This window comes from Myzus persicae, unplaced genomic scaffold, assembly GCF_001856785.1.
Source record: "Myzus persicae strain clone G006 unplaced genomic scaffold, MPER_G0061.0, whole genome shotgun sequence".
NCBI lineage: Eukaryota > Metazoa > Arthropoda > Insecta > Hemiptera > Aphididae > Myzus > Myzus persicae.
The window spans coordinates 12,530-35,086 of record NW_019103603.1 but is presented as its reverse complement, the minus strand read 5'-3'; the positions used below and the strand labels follow the sequence as shown (position 1 = coordinate 35,086).

The 22,557-nt window shown below is 30.8% G+C and overlaps 2 protein-coding genes across 2 annotated transcripts; both read left to right on the top strand.

The window, feature by feature from the left end:
* The first annotated feature begins 3,405 nt into the window (after positions 1 to 3,405).
* LOC111034882 (aminopeptidase N-like) lies at positions 3,406 to 13,459 on the top strand. Its single transcript, XM_022316288.1, is given in 12 exon segments — positions 3,406 to 3,940; positions 4,023 to 4,181; positions 9,482 to 9,775; positions 9,855 to 10,035; positions 10,155 to 10,393; positions 10,529 to 10,712; positions 10,983 to 11,181; positions 11,259 to 11,536; positions 11,620 to 11,804; positions 11,872 to 12,042; positions 12,228 to 12,447; positions 12,778 to 13,459. Coding segments are annotated over 12 exon segments (3,003 nt in total). The 5' UTR covers positions 3,406 to 3,455; the 3' UTR covers positions 13,186 to 13,459.
* Positions 13,460 to 14,472: 1,013 nt separating this feature from the next.
* LOC111034881 (glutamyl aminopeptidase-like) lies at positions 14,473 to 21,837 on the top strand. The gene is made up of 12 exons (XM_022316287.1): positions 14,473 to 15,093; positions 15,657 to 15,812; positions 16,648 to 16,947; positions 17,027 to 17,207; positions 17,278 to 17,516; positions 17,593 to 17,770; positions 17,855 to 18,044; positions 18,110 to 18,387; positions 19,459 to 19,646; positions 19,745 to 19,915; positions 20,271 to 20,502; positions 20,951 to 21,837. The coding sequence occupies exons 1-12, from the start codon at positions 14,591 to 14,593 to the stop codon at positions 21,431 to 21,433; spliced, it is 3,099 nt and encodes a 1,032-aa protein (XP_022171979.1). The 5' UTR covers positions 14,473 to 14,590; the 3' UTR covers positions 21,434 to 21,837.
* The last annotated feature ends 720 nt before the right edge of the window (positions 21,838 to 22,557 follow it).

Here is a 22,557-nt window from a genome sequence, read left to right as displayed (position 1 = left end):
AAAACTTAATAAGAAGTTATTAATAGAATAATTGAATTACCAATAGCTAATAATAGTGATGCTCTGGCCTCTGATAATGTTGTACTGTACTATCTGTACTACGGTCGAAATTTATACCACTCAAGTTATTCAATATCTATGGTATTCACTATTGTGTTCGGTGTTCAGTTTGCTCAGATTTATTCACTCGTCAGTGTTTGTCTAATTGTTGTCAAATGTTTAATATTTATATTTTATACTAATATACTTATAGTTTTAACGTGCATAAGTTTTCTTTATATTAGTTTAACCCATTTAATTAAATAAATAAAATTAAACAATACCTACTTAAAACTCAGAATAGGGAAATAATGTCCCCCAAAAAAGGTCATAGTCGTATACTTTTAAATTTTAAATAACGATAAACTCAAAAATTGTATAACGTTTTAATTGTGAATAACGATAAACTCAAAAATTGTATAACGTTTTTATTCTGAATAACGATAAACACAAAAGTTGAATAACGTTTTGATTGTAAATAACGTAAAACAAAATTTATTTTTCAAATGCAAAAAGCCCTGCTACAAACAAAAACAAAATAACAGTACCAATAAGCTGCTAAACTCCACCGACGGCTGGGTCCCTCGCAGTGCCTCCCATAGACTGGTGGCGCTTAATTATTGGCCTGATATCACTTTTTGATAAGTGACAGGTGTCAGGTCATTGACACCGAAATCCGCGTAATTTTTATGCACTCGTAAAAGCAAGGGACGCAATGAAAGTGACAACCCGCAACAACAATACAATGACCACAACGCAGATGACGTAAAGGCTGCGAAGTCAATACACGGTTTCAACGGTTCACACGGCCAATAGCGAATAAACGCGCCCACGCACGACAGCGACGATGTCCCAATGATGCCGAACAATCAAAGGAAACGAGTGTTCGTAATACTACACACGCCAACGGCGCAAAATGGCACAAAATGGCAAACGCACACGCGACAAAGGCGACGTCTCGAACGACGGTCGCAGAAGAACAGATAGTACGTCGTATGTCGGTGGATATCCACGGTTGTCGTACAGGCAAGTGCGGAGGGGAAGACGGTTGAGCTTGCCGAGCTTATCGCGTACAAAAGGTCGTCGGCCTTAGTCTCGAAATATCGCGACAAACGATAGTCATATTATATCCTGAACAGGCAGAATTATAATCGTCTTATCGCCTATCAGGATATAAATGACATAATATTAAAGTATGACCTATACTTTCAGACAGGTTTTTATTGAATATTGGCGAAGTATTTATAAAGACATATTTTTCAAGAAATATATTATGAAATATACTCAGTCTGAAATATTAATAAATACAAAAAAATTAGCCAAAGCAAAATGCAATAAAATGCAATTGTATTTTAAAATATGCATAGGTATTTATGAAAAAAAATCAAAATACGCGAAAATATGCAAACTAAAGTTTCATTTATGAACTCGATAGGTTTTGATTCAAATTCGTAGCTTATCCAGCAACTTTTTGATACACTCAGTGAAAACATGCCAATGCATGAACTTTCGGGCCCTAATCATTATTACCTAGAAATATGAATAGTATTTTTCACTATTCATAAATAAATCATGCAGCGATCGCTCGAATGTTATTAAAAAATAAATTCTACAGGGTAGGTATTCAAATTTAAAAGAATACAGGACAATGATATTATATATTATATCATTTAATTTTCTAATTTAATTTTTCTATTGGTGAAAAAAATGTAGTATACTTTGAAGTATGTAAAACATTACTTGGGAACAACGAAAATCTAAAATGTTAATTTGTTTTTTTATGTTTATGTTGTACAATGTAATAATAAAAACATGTAACATAACAAATATCAAACAAATATTTAATTATTAACTATTTAAAGTTAGGATAAACAGAGTTAAACAAGGGGGGTCCTCACATAAATTGTTATTCACTCTGTTCATATAAACATTAAATATTTATTCATCTAAAACGATTTCTGATAAAATAATGCCTCAGAAAAATATTCCGTGTATAGTTACTAAACTAAAAATGTAAATTGTCTTCAAAAACCCTACAGCACTACTTGGATAAAAAAAAGTGTTTTCTTGGCAGCGTCTGTAATCATCGACGGACTCATTGAAAAACAATATAGGTACTCGCGTGGAAATTTATGTCTAAATTAATATTTTACTATTTGTACCTACTCCAATCTAAATACTTAAAATTATATTACCTTTTAATATACTTGTATATACGTTATCATATTGTATTTGGGGTTTTTTTTTAACTTGTTGACAGATTTATTATGTAGGTATATTACTAACACAATCCGTGTGTTCCTAAATTCATCAGATCGGTCAGCCGCTGGAGGGTAGGTAATCAAGCCGATTAACTTATCAGCAATCTGCTATTTTACGGATGGACTTAAATGAAACTCGATGGATTTTATAACAATATGCAAAAGTTCCTGAATACACGGAATATGAACATTTTTATTGCTATTATAATTATATAATAATGTGACCCTACTACATGTGTATAATATTACAATGAACAGGAAAAAGTAAAGTCAATGATATGTATGCATAGCTTGTGGTTTTTGTGTCATATACGGAATAATAAGTCACAGACGACTTATTATTCGGTGAATCAAATGACGAGAAACAACCAATTCACGATTCGTACTTAGCTGTCCGATGGGAGCTGTGTCGCTGCGACTCCTTTACGACCTCCATCCTTTAAGTTACTGATAGGCACGTGGGGCACTAAGAATAATTTTAAAATTTAATACAAGGTCCCTCCTAAGAGTTTCAACATTAAAAAAAAAAAATTACCAGAAAATCACATTAATTTTTTATAAACGTATGCTGTTTTAAAAAAAGTAATTTTTACGACATTTATATAATTTAAGTGGTATGCTTAAAATTATAAAGTGAATTTTAGACATGGCTATATGGTGGAATGCAATTGAATTATAAGTCAATTATAGGGGCTCTGAAGAAATTAACATTGACCGACAAAACGAATGAAATAAAGTGGTGAAGACTGATATAGTGATATCAATACGATTGTGGATCAGAATTCAGAGGTTGGTCACATTTCAGTGCATTGGTTTTCCAGAAATTAGATCACTGAAATGACATAAAAGAAATTCTAACAAGACAGGATTAAAACGTCAAACATAAAGTATAATGACATTCGTTTCAAGTGGTGTATGATGTTGACGGATTACCTACTGCGATTAGAGGGTCGTAAATTGTTCCGAAATGACGCAATTTCTACACAGACTTCTTTGGAAGGTGAACGGCCGCACTGCCTACAAACATGGATGAGCTCTTGCGTTTATTATTAGATAAGATAAAACTAATACGGACCCGATGCTTTACAAGAGAACATTGTAATATTATATTAAACAGTATGTTATAAGTTTCCGTCGTGCACTGCAGCTGCAATCATGTCGACATGTTCTTTGATCTGCGTATTGTGCTTGTATGCCATGGTCCCACAGTTGAGTGGACAGGCTGGAAATACGAACCTGATGAAAACCACGAACGCCGTGTCCCGGCTGCCTGGTACCACAGTTCCAGAGTATTACGACTTGCGATTCGAGTTACAGAACTTCAACGGTACAGATAACTTGACGTTCCGTGGCGTGGTGAATATACACATCACTGTCGTTTCGGCCACCGATGTCGTGACCATGAATCTCAGGGACTTGAACGTGTCCGCCGTGACGGTGACGGATATAACGACCGTCTCGAGGCCTTTGGACATAAGACAGTGGGTGTATCTGAAGAATGACGAACTGTTCGAAATCCATCTTTTTAGGTACGTCCCGACGGGGAAGTATCTGCGGGTATCGATCACGTACGTTGGAAATATAAGAACTGACATGACTGGTTTGTACTTGGATTCTTATGAGGATCGAGGTACGACCAAGTGAGTGCAGCATTATTATTGTTATTTTAACGATTTGGTGAAATATAAGCGATACTATGATGGTCTCAACGAAACTCAACAGGTGGTTCGCTGTGACGCAATTCGAGCCGACTTATGCCAGAAGAGCGTTCCCGTGTTATGACGAACCCGAGTATAAAGCGAAATTCAACATATCGGTGGTCAAACAAAACAATCAGACGATAGCGCTATCCAACATGCCGATTCAATATACCCAATCAGGGTAAGCGTGATAATAATTGTTTATATTTTTAGGATGAAAATCGGAATATTGAGTTTATTTTAAAATCATTTTAATAAATGTAAACTATGGTGGAAATATATGCAACGAAATGATTTCGGTGGCAAGTTCAAAACCATAGATCAGTTTAAGTGAGACTAATATGTCTGTTACTCTTATGACACGTTTAGCAGTTTTATTATACTATTTATGAGTAATTTTTTATTCACGTGAAATTTTTAATTAAGAGAACGTAATATATGCGTATAGAATATGACTTCATTGATATTCCTCATATCTTCTTATCTTCATTGATATTACTAATGTTTAAACAGTAAATAACATTATCCATGTGCTCTCGTGTCACCTTTATTTAAATTTTTATTTAAAAACGAGCAAAAAGTATATTTAAATCGTTATATTTTGTCTACTGATATAACTGGATTTCAAAATTTATATGTATAAAAACATATACTAGATTACTAGAAACTTTTATAAAGGTGATGGATTATGGACAATATCATTGTCTTGAAGCTGTACAAAAGGTGAACTTACTCTAATATTCATAACAAGCAATTTGCATTTGACATTCGATAAAATAGTGATGATATTTAAATACTGCGTCAACGAAGTGTCATTTTAATATTTAAGGAAACCATTTATTAAACAAGTTAGTATTTACTATTTAACATAATATTATACAAAAAACTATTTTGAATTAATTATATTAAGTAGGTGCATACAAATGTACATTTATTTGTTTACATATTTTTTTTTTTCAAACTTAACTCGAGCCACAAGGACCATTTTTTTAAAATATTGTTAAATGTATATATTATTTGCATAGTCATATTATATTATATATTATGCATAAATAGTATAATATGACTAGAATCGTATGTCTAAGCCAGAGTTTAGAAATTTACGATAGAATCATTGTCGACTTTTTCAAACACATTGATCGAGAGGTTGTATTTCACTATTTTTATCTAAACTAACACTTATACATAGTACATACGGTTAGTATTATTATTTATATTTCACAACGAACGATGAATAAATATAGCTAGTAATTTAGACTTTATTCCCCTTATAAACTATTCATGTCCAAATCGGGTGTGGCTAGAGTTGTAGTCAGTGTATGATGGTTTCGTGATGTTTTTATTTCATTCGGTGATTGCCAGATTTGTGTAATATTTGTGGGATTGAGTTACTACTATACCTATTCATTAGTTTTGAAAAATATTACGAGTAGGTAATTATTTTTACTTGGGAAGTTGTCTTTCTATTTTTATTCTAGATATTTGAAAAAAAAGAACCGTGGAAATCGATTTGATGTATATACTATGTTACGTATGCACTTGATTGTTATTATGTAGGTCACTGTTATTATAAATGGGATACATACAATTTGAATCTATGATAAATCACCATAATAGTGTGTTCGATGAAAAATATTCTGAGCGAAGACGGTCGGTTGGCTTACATGTATTTCTAAGGATACTAACATTGATTAAACAATATAGTACTGTAATCAATGATATTACTATAAGTAAATACTAATTTATCGTCTAATACAAATACTGTAGATGGAACTAGTATTTTCAAAAATATCTTATGCATAATTTATTATTGTTATTAACTTATAAGTCAATACCAACGTATCATATAAAGGTATAAATAGGTTTATGTTATCTATGTATAGCTTAAACTTACCCAAAATTAGTCTAGATATTTTTAAAATTTAATTTTTTTATAAATAACAAAATAATAATATGTATGAAAAAAAATTATTCAAATTGATAAATTAATCATTTTTGAATAACAACAAAATAATTATTTTTCATTTTAATATCAAATTGTGTCAACATTAGAACTATAAATGTCTAACAAAACTAATTGTTCATAAGTATTGAATATTTTTTAAAAAATTATACGTTATTAAAATGAATAACTATAAATTGTATACATTTTTAACAACAAAGTAATTTGTAAATATTATTGATTTTAACAAGATATATCAACATTTTTACTTCAAACTCTTATAAAAATAATTGTAACTGGAGTTTTGCACTTTTTCGTTTTTGTAAGGATTTTTATCATGATAAATTTGTACTACATATTTAAGCGTATGACCCATATTTCTTATTAGCAAAAAAAAATAAATAAAAACTAAAAAAATTCAGATGTTTATAAATATAACTCAAATAGATCCTAACTATGTAGCTAATTAATTCATGTTATGAAAATGTTAAAAAAAATGTTGGTAAACATTCTAAGTCTTAAAGGTTAGTTTTTTTTTTGAATTTCAGCAAAAATTAAAGTTTAATTTTTTTGATAATTTGTGTGATGGAAGTATCTCGAATATTTTAAAAAGTACTGAGAATTTCCTACTTTTACCCTCAATACAATAATTTTTTTTCAGTTGGCTACAAGAATTAACCCTCCTTAAAGTTAGGTTTAAAGACTAAAAATGATTTTATGCTTTCCAAAAGATAATGTCAGGCTCAGCCAAAAAAAAATTGTAGGACCAGTACATTCATTGCTTTGCTCAAAATTTAAAAATTGATTTTTAAAAGCTTAAAGCACTCAAAAAAACTAAAAATACTTATCATGGTCATAATGTAATTTATAACCATTTATATTTAAAATTAAATAAAAAGATTGATCTTACATTGTGAACACTGATGATTCATTTAAAAAGTAAACAGCGCTCCCGTAAATCAACAAGATAAAGGTACTTGTAGAATTTTTTGAAAACTTGTCCTCGAGTACCTAACAATTTAGTCGAACGACTGTGTACTATATATGATCAAAGTGTATTTAAGGTGAAATATTAATCGAATATTGACAAGTTTATAGTACTATTGCGTAACAATTAGTTGCTAAGAAGTTTTCATAATACATAATAATGTGCTTTAAACTAATATTTTATTATTTTTTATACTATAAAACTGAAACTTCAAGAATAAAATAAAAATTCATTTTAAAATATATCAAAATACTTAACGCATTTACAATTATATAATATAATAATATACTAAGTATACTGTATTTTTAAAGATTATAACTAACAATGTAAATAAGTAGATAACCCAATAATGATTATATGCAAAAATGTTTAAACATGGTGTTTTAAAATATTCGTATTTTGAAATTTAATGTTTGTATTTATAAACGCTTAATAATGACTTTAGAAGGTATGTACTTGATATTTTCATAAAATTACAATAGAAAATCAAAACTTTTGTGGTTAATGACGAATCATTTAAGTATATTCAAGTGTTAGCGATATTTCATAAATTAAAAACACTAAACTCCAATAGATCATGTTTGATATGCAATGGGATGGTTAAATGTAGTATTTCATTCGTAAAGTAAATACAACAAGAGATTAGGTACATTCATATAAGAAAAAGGTCGCTTGTAAAATTGTTTTTATAAATAATATGGAACTAAGATATTCAAAATGTTTTAAAAACTGACATAACTAACGAATATTTTAACGAACTACAAAAATTGAATTGTTTTCAAAGTTTAATACCAAATAGTAGTTCTGGTTCAAGCCTTCAAGTATTTGAATATTATCTAAATAACTATTGTAGTTTACAACGTATTATAATTTATAGCATTCAAATTTCAAACCAACATACATATACATTTAAATAGGTAATACAAATATGCTCATTAATAAAAATTACTATCAGCACTGAATGGTTAAAATAAAAATACAAAACTTTGTAATTTATCAAGCGATTTATCACTTAAAACTTGCGTAAATTACGATTATACGGAATTGTCCCGAATTTCCACTTTGTGTCTCGTTTGTCCCGACAAAGTTATAAGGGACGCATTTTGTCCCGTATTTTCAAGTAGGTCCCGTATTAATCATGTTTTTCTCTTAATTGTTAACGTATAACTTTTTTTTTCTACGATATTTTTGTATCACAATTCAATATTATTATTCAATAGAATATTTAAATCTATACTTATCAGCATTATTTTTAGATTCTTGTCTTGACAATAAATTATTATAATTGCTGCGAGTAGAAAATAGAAAACTAATAATGTCACATCATTGTCGGCAATGTTAAACCAATGATTATAAAATACTAATTGTATAACTTACAAAATATTATTATTATATTGATGTGTGGCGAAGTCGTCTACTAAATAAGTACAATTCCATACGCCACAACCAGTTTATTGTCAAATGTTTTGTCTATTTTTATTTTATAATATTTATAATATTTTATCCATGTAAAATTACAAATATAATTTGTTATTGATATTTATACGAGAGTGTCGAGTTCACGATGACACTTACAGTGCAGTCGTAGTGACGTGTGGTTTATTTAAAATTTTAGTTGGAAAAATAAAAAATAGAAAAAATCTAAACTTCGTTACTACAAATATTTTATCGTTTTTAAATGGTTTAGAAAACAATAAAATGTATAATGAAAACTCATTTAAAAAAAGAACTGATCTATTTTATAATACTTTTTTATCTTATGTAGAAAAATGGGGTTTCCACTTTGACCAGTTGAAAATATTTCGTTGGGTCCAACAATAGAGAGTCCTACTTGAGAAAATGTTCAATTTCTTATGGAAAACAACCAAAATAATTCTGAACTTAAAATTGGGTGAAAATAATTTATTTGATGAGTTCAGTTATGTAAAACAAATTTTTAAACCGCGAATTCATGAATGCAAAAAAATTCAGCTAAAGTAGAAGTTAAGTGGTGTGAAATATTTGAATACACTAAAGTGCATAACATTGATACAAGTATACAACTAAAATATCAAAAATTGTAAAATATTTTTTGGTTATGCCGGGTACAAATGCTGCAGTAGTACGGATTTTTTTAACCATTAATGTGTTATGGACAGATGAAAAACATCGTTTTTTGGTTGAAACTATCAAATCAATTATAATTGTAAGAACACATTTTAAAAACTTATCTTGTAATGAGTTTTATAATATTATATTGAAAGAAACTAAGTTACTCGGTGAAATCAGTTCAGCACAAGAGTACACAGAAACATCAAAAGAAGAAATTTACCTGCCATCGTCATCAAGATAATTTTTTTTGGGAATTTTCGTGTATATATATATTTTATTTGTATTTAAAAACTATTATACAGCATACATTTAATTTGTTTTTATATTAATATAGTTAGTTAAGTAACTTTAGTGTCTCGTATTTTTATTTTATTTTTGTGGTCACCCTAAATTACAACACAACATTCTAATTTATATCAAGTCATTGAAAAATTATCTAATAGTGAAATCTCCAATACAGTTTGAACCAATCAGAAACGGTTTACTTCGCTCAAACTCCTCGGATGTCGAGTTACTTGGCTGCTATATACGTGGGTGAATTCGTACCTAGTAAGAAAGATTCGTCAACGATAACGGTGTACACACACCGAGAATTATCCAATCAAACCCAATATGTCATGAACTAAGCACCGAAACATTTAAGCGTGCTGGAGGAGTACACGGGCTTGCCATATACGCTGCCCAAAATGGACTTGTTGGCCATACCAGATTTGAGTTTTGGGGCAATGGAAAATTGGGGAATCAATAGTTATCAGTAAGGCACGACGGATAAGTGGATTCGACGGTTAATATTGTTGTTGTTGTTTTATGGGCGTACTTTTGAATTTTTGCAGGGAAAGCTATTTGCTGCTGTCGGATGATTCGAAATCGAGAATGAAAATGCGTGCTTCCATAATTGTACAACACGAGTTCACTCACCAATGGTTTGGAAACCTGGTCACCTGTAAGTGGTGGGACTATTTATGGTTGAACGAGGGTTTTGCGCAGTACTTTCAGTACTTTGCTACTGGAATGGTATACAATACAAAATACATAATATACTATCATAATATTATCGTTTATATTATATTTCTTAAATTTTATGTTCACTATAAAAGTAGTTAAAGTACATTCATTTGCCCTTGTCGGAGTAGGTGAGAACCAACTGGCCGATGGAAGAACTATTTTTAGTCGAAGCGTTTCAGGGTGCATTGGTGTATGACCAGAAGCCCAGACATCCGATAACTGCGTCCGTAAGCACGCCTCAAGAGATCCAAAACGTATTTGATCCCATATCGTACAAAAAGGCAGCATCGGTTTTGAGAATGTTGAATTCGTTAGTGACTAAATATCTGTTCAAAATGTCCCTTCAAAAGTATTTGCGAACTATGAGGTATATTTAATGTTTTCTTACTAATATTAAAAATAAGAACATTTTAAGTTCCAATATTAGTATATTCATATTTAATATACAATATTGATTATTAAATTGAGTTTGTTAGAAATAATTGTTGGATTAAATTTATAGTCAAAGTGCAGCAGAGCCTTCAGACCTATTTTCAGCATTTGATTCTGTGTTATACGAATATAATTATGAAATTGGGAATACATTGTCGGTAAACGAATTTATGTCCAATTGGACGTTACAATCGGGATATCCGGTACTGAACATCAAGAGAAATACAACTACAAACACATTTTTAGTGATTCAAGTAAAGAAAACCAACTTGTTCAATTCAAAATGTTCTAATAGCCCTAGCAATAACATAATAGCCTAAGTAATTAATTAGTAAATTCAATATTTTAATAAATTATGATCATACATTTAAATACATGGACCATGATTCAACTCAAAAATGCTAACATGTGAGTGTTTCATATATTCGGATAAAATTCATCCCCATACTAGTCGAAGGTCGTAATTTATTCGTATACAAAATCCATTTATTATTTAAATCTTGATATTTTTATATTTTTAATAGAGCCAGTTTTATATGAATAAGACCGATGGAATCGTCAACAAAACGGCGGCTTGGCACATTGGTCTTACGTTTACAACCGACGCGAGCAAAAATTTCAGTGATGTTAAACCATCCGTTTGGACGAACAAAGAATCGGCGTTGACTGTTATAACGGCCCCACGGAATATAAAATGGTACATGTTCAATATACAATCCGTCGGTAAGTGTTGAAGGTGTTGTGAGTGTCATTTATAGTTGAATTATAATTGATCTCAAACCAATCTGTCTATCAATCAGGTTTCTACAGGGTGAACTATGAAAATGACAACTGGATGGAACTGATTAAGCAGCTGAACGATACACCCAACGATATCCACGTCCTTAACCGCGCCCAGCTAATAGACGACGCGTTCAATTTGGCGAGGTCTGGCCAATTGAACTATTCAGTGCCGTTGCACTTGTCCAAGTACCTGAAGAATGAAAATAACACTACGCCATGGTATTCGGCAATGAATGGCTTCGAGTATTTGTTAGAGCGGATGTCCCCCAGTGGCAAAGGATACGCAAACTTCAAGGTAAATATCATCGATACTTTGCTTGATGGTGATAATACATAATTGAAGGTAACAGATTATATATTCTTCTTTTTTGAATTCAGTCTCATGTCAGCAACTTGGCGGGAACCATATATACTAAGCTAGAATCCCTCGTGTCGAACGGCAACACTGAGTACAAGGTGATGAGTGCTTGGGAAACGTTTTCGACGTGGGCTTGTAGGTTGGAGAACAAATACTGTATAATGAAAGCACAGGAATACTTTGATAAGTGGCAAGTCGGAGAGAAGTTAGTAACTATCTATTAGCACACCATAACCATCCAAATGTATAACTCAAATAATGGTATTGTATAGAATACCAGCCGATATCAAGAACGCGGCGTTCTGCGTCGGAGTAAAAAACAGCAATGGTTCATCGGTCTTTAAAAAAATGTTTGAATTGTACAAGAAATCAAAATCGATTTCAGAAAAAATGTCATTTGAGTTGGCTCTTGGATGTTCTACTAACAGGACAGAATTAACTGAGTATGTGTATAAAGTTAAAAATATTAGTTCTTATATTTATGTAGGTAATATTATAAACTAATAGCTCAGTCTTAAGTTATTATTATTTACTACATTTTGCATTCACTATTTTTTCAAACTTCAGTGTTTTGTTATTTTTATAACCTTCTTCATGAAAAATATTGGGGCTGCTTATTTCGTTTCAGGTACATTAACCATATATTAGATGGTATGATTGAGAAAAGATACTTTAGATCTGTTGTATCTGCAATATCAGCGACACCGTTAGGTCTCAATGTGTTATACGAATTTCTGTCAACTAATTTGAACAGAACTCTGAATGAGGTACCTGACGGCAAAAGTATTGCAACTTATATTTACTCAACCCTGGCCACCAAGATGACTAACGATAACGATACTGAGAAAGTAAGTACCAGGTATATTATTATAGCCCCTTTCCCTTTCATTAAACCTAACGAGCAAAGGATAGTTCAATCGACTTATCGTACAAAACATTTTTTTTCAGTAAAATATTTTAATCTTGTATTTTTTTTTAATCCTCGTGTTATAATTTTTACCATTTTCTATTACCCAGCAGTAACAATTCTCAAGTCTCATAAGTCTACTATTTATTTCATTTTTTTGTCCAGAACCTCAGTTATAATAATACATGAACTCGTTGACTTAAAATTATGTATTTATTATATTGATTGACTTCGGCTACAAGGAATAAATATTTTGAACACTTTATTTTAGCTAAGAAATTTGAAAAACGATTCCAATGTACCTGTTTCTGTGAGATCGTCGTTCGAAGAATCTTATGAAAAAGTCAATGAAAACCTGGCGTGGTTCAATAAATATGCAGATGTAATCAGCCAATGGGCATTAGAAAATCAAGAACTTGATCCACAAACTACAGTGACGGAGTCCACATCAACTACAGTCATGTCTACTGAAATACCGACGAAGGTTAATCAAACGTCCACTGTAACCTCAATAGGTACCACAGAACAGTCTACCGCTTCTCCCTTACCAGTCACTAAATATGTAACAACAACTACATTTAGACCATCCAGTGCAACAGCACCACCTGTTCATAGAAGTTGGATATTGTTACTTTTCTCAATTTGTACAGCTTTAAAAGCATATTATTATATTTTGTAAAAAAATAAACTCGTAAAACCGAATGCTTGATGAGTGATAACCGTCCTAGACATGACTTATTTGGTTTTATTCTCCGCATTTGTACAAATTTATCTTGACAAAATGTAATGATATATGTACCTGCTTTTTTTTATAAGTATATATTATATTATTTTTGGTAGGTTGGAAATATATATTTTATAAAAGCAATAGAATTGGATATTGTGTTACTTTAGTGATTTTATATTTGAATATTTATACTTACTTTCAGATACATAAATCATTTATTAGAATATATTATACTGAAGCCCATTATAGTCTATTATTATAATTAATAATATTAATAATATTAACCTTTCAAGATTTTATACTAAATCGAATTACTTGAAATGAGAATTAAGTAGTAGGTACCTATTCAAAATGGATTATAATATAGTCTATAGACATAATTTAATGTAATCTAACAATTCAATATGTATTAATAACAAAAGTAAATATACGAAAATACCTTGGCTTAGAATTTAAAATTACGTTGTTGAGAATAGAATAATTATTTTAATAAACCATAGTTATCGAAGAATCTGCATCCTGTAGTCTTGGAGCTGCAGCTACGTTCGTAAAATCGTGACATTTTGAGAAAACACGTATGTATTTACAAATTAAAACTACAATAAAAAACACAACCAAATATTATTAGGCATTCATTTGGAATGTAAAATATAATGATTTGCATCAATACATGACATTGTATTTCATTGATTAGATTTAACTGGGATGAGATCTTAGAAATAAACAACCAAAAAAATCCAATTAACACTTTTTGCGTTTGCTAAAATCCGTAAGGAAGAACTTTGTGTTTCTTTAAAATAATCACTCGACCATAATGCCACTCAACACGCTCAAGAGTGTTATTGTTTTTTATAAACATAGAAATTCATTTCGTAATCGTCACTTGCTTTATGCAAACGATGAGTACTTTAGTGTGTAAGTATATTACATAATAAATGTTCATATTTTTTAGTTAGCATTTACATATAGTTAGTTAATTCTATCACATTAAATAAGGAAAAGGAAACTTTGAAAAGTCATTCTCTTGTGATTTTCGGTTGTTGCGACAATTTGGTACAATCAGTCAAGTTGTATTTAATTGAGTAGGTATTTATGCTGTGAAAGTGGAGGAATGCGTTTTTTTGTTGAATACGTATGCGTTTGAAATAATCAGTCTATACGAAATAACTTGTTGATTCAGCGAAGCCCTCCAGAATAGTGGGGCCGTCGATTGTAAATTGACATAGTATCGCAGTTCGAGTGCGCACACTGTTGTAGATAAGACCTTATTTGCGATCGGGTTTGGAGTGTTGGCAGAAAACGGTAACAATCCACCGTCGTCTGTTCGACGGAATCGTCAGTGGTGTCAACAACGAATATGGGCGCTAAAACGGTAACAAAAATCGTCGCAATCGTTGCTGCACTCGTTGCAGTCCATCCGATTGCCAGCTCTGCCGTCAATGATCCGGCCCAAGCTGAAGCCGAATCGGATCCATCGTCGTCTTACCGGCTGCCGCGTGACACGAAACCGTTAGCTTACGGCTTGCGGCTAGTGCCAAAGTATAACCAAGGCTCGGATGTATATACATTTGGAGGCCAGGTGGAGATCCTCATTTACATAAATTGCATCACACCAAACGTGACGTTGAATGCCAAGGACATGCAGATTCAGAGCGTGGCCATCACTGAGTTTAAGACCCAGACGGACATTCCGGTGGACTCTTACGAATTAGACAACGACGCCGAGATCCTGTACATCTACGCAGCGAACAACCTGTTGGCTTACCGTCGGTATCAGGTGAAGATAGTTTTCCAAGGACTGCTGAGGACTGACATGACCGGTTTCTATAGGAGTATGTATAAGGAAAATAATGTAAACAAGTAAGTCAAGAATATAATATGTATTTTTGAGGGGTCCTATCTGTGTGGGAGGGGTTTGGGAGGTTGTCACAATGCGCACTAAAATATAAAACGCATGAACAATTTTTAATTCAGAAATTAAAAATTAGTAATGCAATACTATGTATGTATATATTTTTTAATTTGTGCTTCATTGGAAATATATTATTCCATTAAGTAAAGGTTTTCAATGATAAATTCAAAATAATAATATCTACTATTTTATTTACGTCAAAATTAACAATTCCCCTATAAGATACATTTATATGTGTCACAGACACAGTTCAAAAAAAAACTTTTATAATTTTATGTTATTGGGTTATAAGAATCTGATTAGTATATTGTACCTACGTGAATATGTTTCACAACTGCTCTGATTTACAATAATTACTCCACTTCATTTTCGATGTAGCACCATTTCAGTGATTTCAAAGATAAAATTTAGTTTTACGCCATCTCGTTAAATATAGATAAAATGGCATCAGATATTTTCTTTATTATTAATAACATTTCTGTGATGTAATATTATTCTAATGTATTTTCAGATGGATGGCTGTATCGCAATTCAAGCCCACGTACGCGAGGAGAGCGTTCCCATGTTACGACGAACCTGAGTACAAAACTCCGTTCAATATATCACTTGGCAGACAAGAGAATCAGATGACGTTATCCAATATGCCTCGATACTTTACGCAGAGACTGTGAGTCATCAAGTTAACTCAGAAATAAACCATAATTTTCATCCTCTTAATGCAACGATTCGAAGAAATTTGGTTTCCCACCATTTTTACATTAATGATATTGTCCTCTGTATACGTTCTCATGAAGCAGTTTACTTTTATTCTATATGACTGCACATGAATTGGATATAATCATTAATAATATACCACTACTTAAAATTGTTTCTATCTATAACGATATTGATTAATTTTTTTGTTTAAACTGTATTATTAGAGTATGATATAATTATTTTCTAATCTGTTAGTTTATAGGAAAGTGATTGAGTCACCTATTAATTTACTATGAAAATAGAAAAATTACGAGTTTTACGTATTAAAACATAATATATTATATTCATTATACTATTCAAGTTAGAATAAAAATAAACTTCAAAGAATTAGGCAAAAATTAAGAAGACATTTACACATAATAATTAATAATTTCAAAAAAAGTTGAATCTTGTATATTTATATACCTAATGTTCGGCTCGTAGTCGGTTGATTTATGGCAAATATGTTGACTGGTAGATGATTTGGTATGAAAACGAAACTCTAAACCAAATATTTCATCACGTCAGGTCACATATTTAACATTTACAAATTTACAATTAGTATGATTATAATTTTTGGGATATAAAAGTATCAAATATTAATTGCGTTTATTCACTATACATAAATGTAAATACTTCTGGTTTTCTTTTAATACAACTAAAAAAAAGTTAAATTTAGAGCTTTTTGAAGTAGAAAAATTCCTGCTGAAAAAATATATTTGAATGTCATGGAAATGCGTTAACTGTTCACATTTTTATCCTCATAGAGAATACTATGGCTGGTATGCGGATCATTATGAAACGACACCACCAATACCAACCTATTTAGTGGGCGCACTTGTTGGTTATTTGAAAAAATCAGATGCGATAGAAGGAAGCGAGATCGATATTTACACATATAGTGATTACTTAGATCAAGTGCTGTACGTTACGGCAGAAACTCCGACGTTGTTCGAAACCATGAAGAATTACACAGATAGTTCAAACGAATTGAAAAAAATGGACTTTTTGTCGATACCTGACTTTGATGGAAATGGGATGGAAAACTGGGGAATAAATGCTTACCGGTATTTAAATCAGTTATCAAATTAGGTTTTGTACTAAAATGTTTTATGTTTTTGTATATTTTTATCATTGGGCGCACAGAGAGAAGTACATGTTGTTCGACGACGATGCAAAAATGAAATTAAAAGAGCAATCACAAATGGTGATCCAAAACCTTAATAGCCACCAGTGGTTTGGTAATTTAGTGACCTGTGCGTGGTGGGATTACTTATGGTTAAACGATGGGTTCGGTCGGTATTTCCAGTATTTCGCGATGGAAATGGTGAGTTCAGCCGTAATGATGTCTGGATCTATGTACTTGAATTGATTTTATTTATTGGATCGTTTTTTAGGTAAATCAGGACTGGCGGTTGGAAGAATTATTTGTCGTAGAGCAGCACCAGACTGCCATGCAGTTCGACCAGACTCCGAGACACCCGATTACCGCATCCGTAAAAACTTCTGACGAAATCCAAAGTTTACTTGAAGGAGTGATTTGCAACAAAGCTGCTGCTGTTTTAAGGATGTTAAGATGCATAGTAACTGATGACAATTTCAAAGAACCTTTACAGTTGTATTTGAATAACTTTAAGTACGTTACATTTTAAGATCAGTTCAGTGGTTAGGTAACATATTTGTCTATACAATTCCCAAATTGTTCCATTTAGATACGGTGCAGTAACTCCGAGTAATTTGTGGGCAGTATTTGAAAATTATTACTTTGAAACTGGATATAAATTGTCAGATAACGTGCCATTCACCAATTTTATACAGTCTTGGACTGATCAGTCAGGTTATCCAGTAATAAACGTCACTAGAAATCAAAACACTTATATTATTTCGCAGGTAAATATTAGATTCAACCGAGTAAATTATGGGATTTTAATAAATGCCAAAAATAATACATAAATCATTTGATTTTTTTTTTAGAAACTTTTTTCGGTTTGGCCATCCGAAAATAATACTACAAGCTGGTACATTGGTCTTACTTACACTAATAATTTAGCTAGAAACTTTCGTGACTTAAGACCAGTTAGATGGATAAAACCTTCCACGACAGTAATGTACTTGCGAGATTCAAGTCTTTGTACTTGGGTGATTTTCAATTTGCAAAGCGCTGGTATTTTTCTTCCCTCCAAATATTTATGTGAGTTTTTAATTATGGAATTTATTTGTTATTGGCAGGATTATATAGGGTGAACTATGATCTCAATAATTGGCAGCAACTTATACAACAGTTGAACGAATCAAATACCGATATACATGTTCTGAATCGAGCACAGCTGATCGATGACTCGTTCAATCTCGCAAGAGCAGGAATGTTACATTATTCCGTAGCTTTGAACCTGTCGACTTACCTCATGAAGGAAGACGATGAAATACCGTTTTACACAGCCATTGACTGTTTGTCTTATGTGGTCGAACGAATGCGTCGTAGTGCTGAGGGTTACGATTACATAAAGGTATGTAAGGAAACTTATATAGTGTCCTATACAAATTTATATAATGTGACCTTGAATTGTTGGTGATGGAGTTATGTTATATAATCTACTTCTATAATATGTACGACTCAATTCTTATAGGGCTCACTGTAAACAGTCATCGCCAAAGGGTTTTTGACATACCTACTTTAATGTTAAAGATATGAAACGTATTTTATGAATAAAAAATTGTGGAAAATTTATATTTTTACCTATTAAATATATGTTTTACAGTGTATAGTGTTATTTAAAAATAGTGACGTAATTAATCTTCAATATAATATTATGCTTGATCAAATTAGTACACTCTATATTTCACTGTTGTGATATGATGATCAAAGTTCGGATTTCTTAGGCATTTGTTGTTTTTCTTTTTGTCGAATACGAAGCTATTATATTAGCTATAAATGAGATTCATATGAGTACGAGGAATAATATAAAAAATTTTAATTTAGCTTTTTGTTAAAAAAAACTTTTTTCACAGAATGTGTTTTATGCTCTAAGTGGATTTGAAATATTCAAAAGGTACCTTAAATAGTATTAATTTGTTTATAACATAATGTGCTCTAAGGTGGCTCCATTGCTTTTAAATCGAAATGTTTGTAGTTTATTTTTATATTTATTTCTTTTGATATTGTTTTTACTATTTACATTCTTATTATAATTTTCTTATAATATAATTTTATTGTTGCCTAACTGTAACGTGTAATAGACATACGTCATACACATAATATAATATGATATAATAACATCAAAGAATAAAACGCTAATAAAATTATATTTTAGATTTTTAAAAATAGTTTGTAGTTATTCTTTTTGTATAATTTGCTTTCTATAAAAAAAAATGTATAGTGCTTTTTCGTTTTCTTATAAGTGTTATTAGATATGCATAACTAACTAGTTATAATCAATAAAACCAACAACCCAGAAATGTGAAACCGTGATGTTTCATTATTACAGTGGTTAATATTACCTATATAATATATTATTAAGTACTACCAATATTGTATCCTGTTAGTAATATGTTACATAATGTATGTTTGTAATTTACAGTCTTATGTTCGAAAATTGGCCGAATATATTTACAGAAAAACTGAACTTTTAGTTGTCCAATATCAAAATGATGATCACACAACGATAACAAGCTGGAATAAATTTTCTGTGTGGGCTTGCTACTTGGACGGTGAATATTGCACTAACAACGCAGTGTTATATTTCCAAAAATGGATAAATAGAGAAAGGTAATGTTCAAAATATGGCGAATATGATATATATATAAGTATTATGTTTGCTAGTTATTGGTTTTAGTTTTAAGTAATTTCTTATTTTTGTTAATCAGAATATCACCCGACATTAAAGACGCTGCCTTGTGTACAGGAATTAAAGTCAGTAACAACGAAACTACGTGGCAAGGTGTGCTCAACGTGTACATGACCACTAAATCAGCATCTGAAAAATACTCAGCTCAGGCAGCATTGGCTTGTTCACAAGACACATCAATATTATATAGGTAAGCATGTGAACCAAATTTTTATTTAACAATGTTTAAACAAATATATTTACTCGTCGGAAAAAACTAAAGTTTTAAAATATGCGCAACATAATTTCACATGTAAATATAAATTCAACGAAAATATATTTAAAATAGAATTTTAAGTATATTTCAAAAATATTATATTATTCATAAAAAAAAAAAACTCCCGAGGAATAATCGGAATAAACGCTTCTGTCTGAAGCATATTTTTAAAAATTCAGTTTTATATTTATATTTTTTTAGTTTTTTTTATTACCTGCGTTATGTACCTACCTACCTCGTTTACTCCAAACGAAAGCGATAGTTTAATTTCTTATTAATTTTATTTCAGATACTTGGAATTGTTATTTGACAGCAATACAGGTGGCCCAATACGTTTACAAGACTTCAAGGACATATGTGATGCTATGTCTTTGACACCTCAAGGGATCGAAGCGTTAACGAACTTCTTAATGAACAACCTAGAACGAATGCTAAAGCAAATACCTACCGGAGAGAGTATCGTTACGTACATGTATAGGATTTTAGCTTCAAAAGTAGCTCTTGATATTGAAATAGCTAAGGTGAGATCCAAAATAAATAGTTAATTCTCAACAAATATTGAGTTATAAAAATATATATTTTATTTTGAGTAGATATGTGATCCTCGAAGTTCCTTAATAACTCTATATTTTTGGATATATCATGAATTAACATAAGTAATTTTATGTAGATATTACCCGTTATTATAAAATTTCAAAAACTGTTTGTATGTACTGTCGTTAAACATTAGCATTTACAAAATGCATGTTGAAATTTATTTTTACAATCGATTTTCTATTAGCAATGGATTTTCATAATATTAAATAGTAAGGTCTTAGGAAGTTTGGCTTATTATGATACTAAATAACTTTTTGCATTCTTGATACTCCTTATTCAGATGAAAATTGTCTGAAACAAAAAACAACTTTACAAAAATAAAAATAATATGATGATTAATACTGTTATTATTTTAATAAATGTATTTTTCAGTTGATAAATTTGAAGAACGCTGCTGGATTGCCACCAAAAATTAAAGCTTCGTTCGACGAATCGTACGTGCAGGTAGAACAAAATCTCTTGTGGTATAAACTTTACCACACCACAATTAACCAATGGACAGGAGCCCCGATGGAACCTGTGCCAACTGAATCGGATACAACCTTGCCACCGTCGGACACCACTGTGCGTTTCTCAGAAACTACTGGGCCGTTGCCGGATACGACTGTGACTGTGACGAAGTCAAATACGACTGAAAAGCCATTGGATACAACCATGTCGTCAAATGGTACAACTATGCCAGGAATCACTGAACCGATGAAACCAATGCCAACTTATCCAGAATTTGATTTCGATAGCCCAACACCAGGTGTAATATCCAAGTGTCCTAATAAATCTGGTCAGTCGTCTTGTCGGAGTAGTTTGTTTTTCGTCATTATCGTTGTCATCGCGTCAACAACTATGGTCGTTTTGTAGATTTTGAAAAAACAAATGGCATCCAATTATATTCTTGGATCAATAAATTTAAATATATTCATGTGTTGCACTGCTGGCCATAAAGTCGTCATAAGTTGTCATTAAATTATAATTGAATATGTGTTGTTCTTAAGACTATGTTATTGTTTCAAATGTGTTATAATAAAATATTGTACCTACCTACTTCGTATATCCTATGTTCGATAGTTCTAAACTTCTAAAAATATTACTTTCTATTGTATATTTGCATTGTGAAGAACTGTTAGGTTAACATATAAATGTTATAAAAACTGAAACCAGTTACATCTAAGTATAAATTATGTAATTTAATTCTAGCTGTAAATTATCTTTGTTAAGAAAATGTGTGTTATTTGAAATTGTAATTATAATTTGAACAGTTTTAATCGTATTTAATTAATTAATTATTTTAATTTCAACATTGCCTAATAAGCACTGTACATAATATAGTTTATCTTGATAATTTTTTAGTCAGTAATCACTAATCAAACTCCAGAATTCCATCGATACTTTCAACTTTGCCTGATTTGTTTATAAGTAATTGGTTATTTATAACAACTATTCACTTATATGAGAAAATCAAGTAGTGTTATTATTATATAAAATTTTAGGATAATATGTTGACAATGACAGTACCTATAGAATATAAATTATTCGTTATACAAATAGGTACTACAATAATACCAAATTTGTATTTATTGAAAAAAAGATTTTCGTATCACGGGTTTTTGCTATATGAAAATATGAAATTGTATTGAGTGTATTCCAACGAGTTTTCAACAGTCGTAACCTTCCGATCTATGAACAAATTGTGTACACTGTGTATAGCTGGTACAGAGAAGAAAAATTATAAGCAGAAATCTATTAATATTTATATATTATATGGGTTTTAAACACTCATTCAAAATAAACATTAGATTAGATAATAAAAAAAAAATGTAAATTAATGTATTCATTGGAATATGAAAAATACTTAAATGGTTTTCATTAAAAAAAAAATCATTATTATAATCAAATGCGTATACTGATAAACTAGATCCACACGCTAAAAAAATAATGAGCAATTTCGTCAAAATATTTTATTAAATAACCATATATTCTCTTAT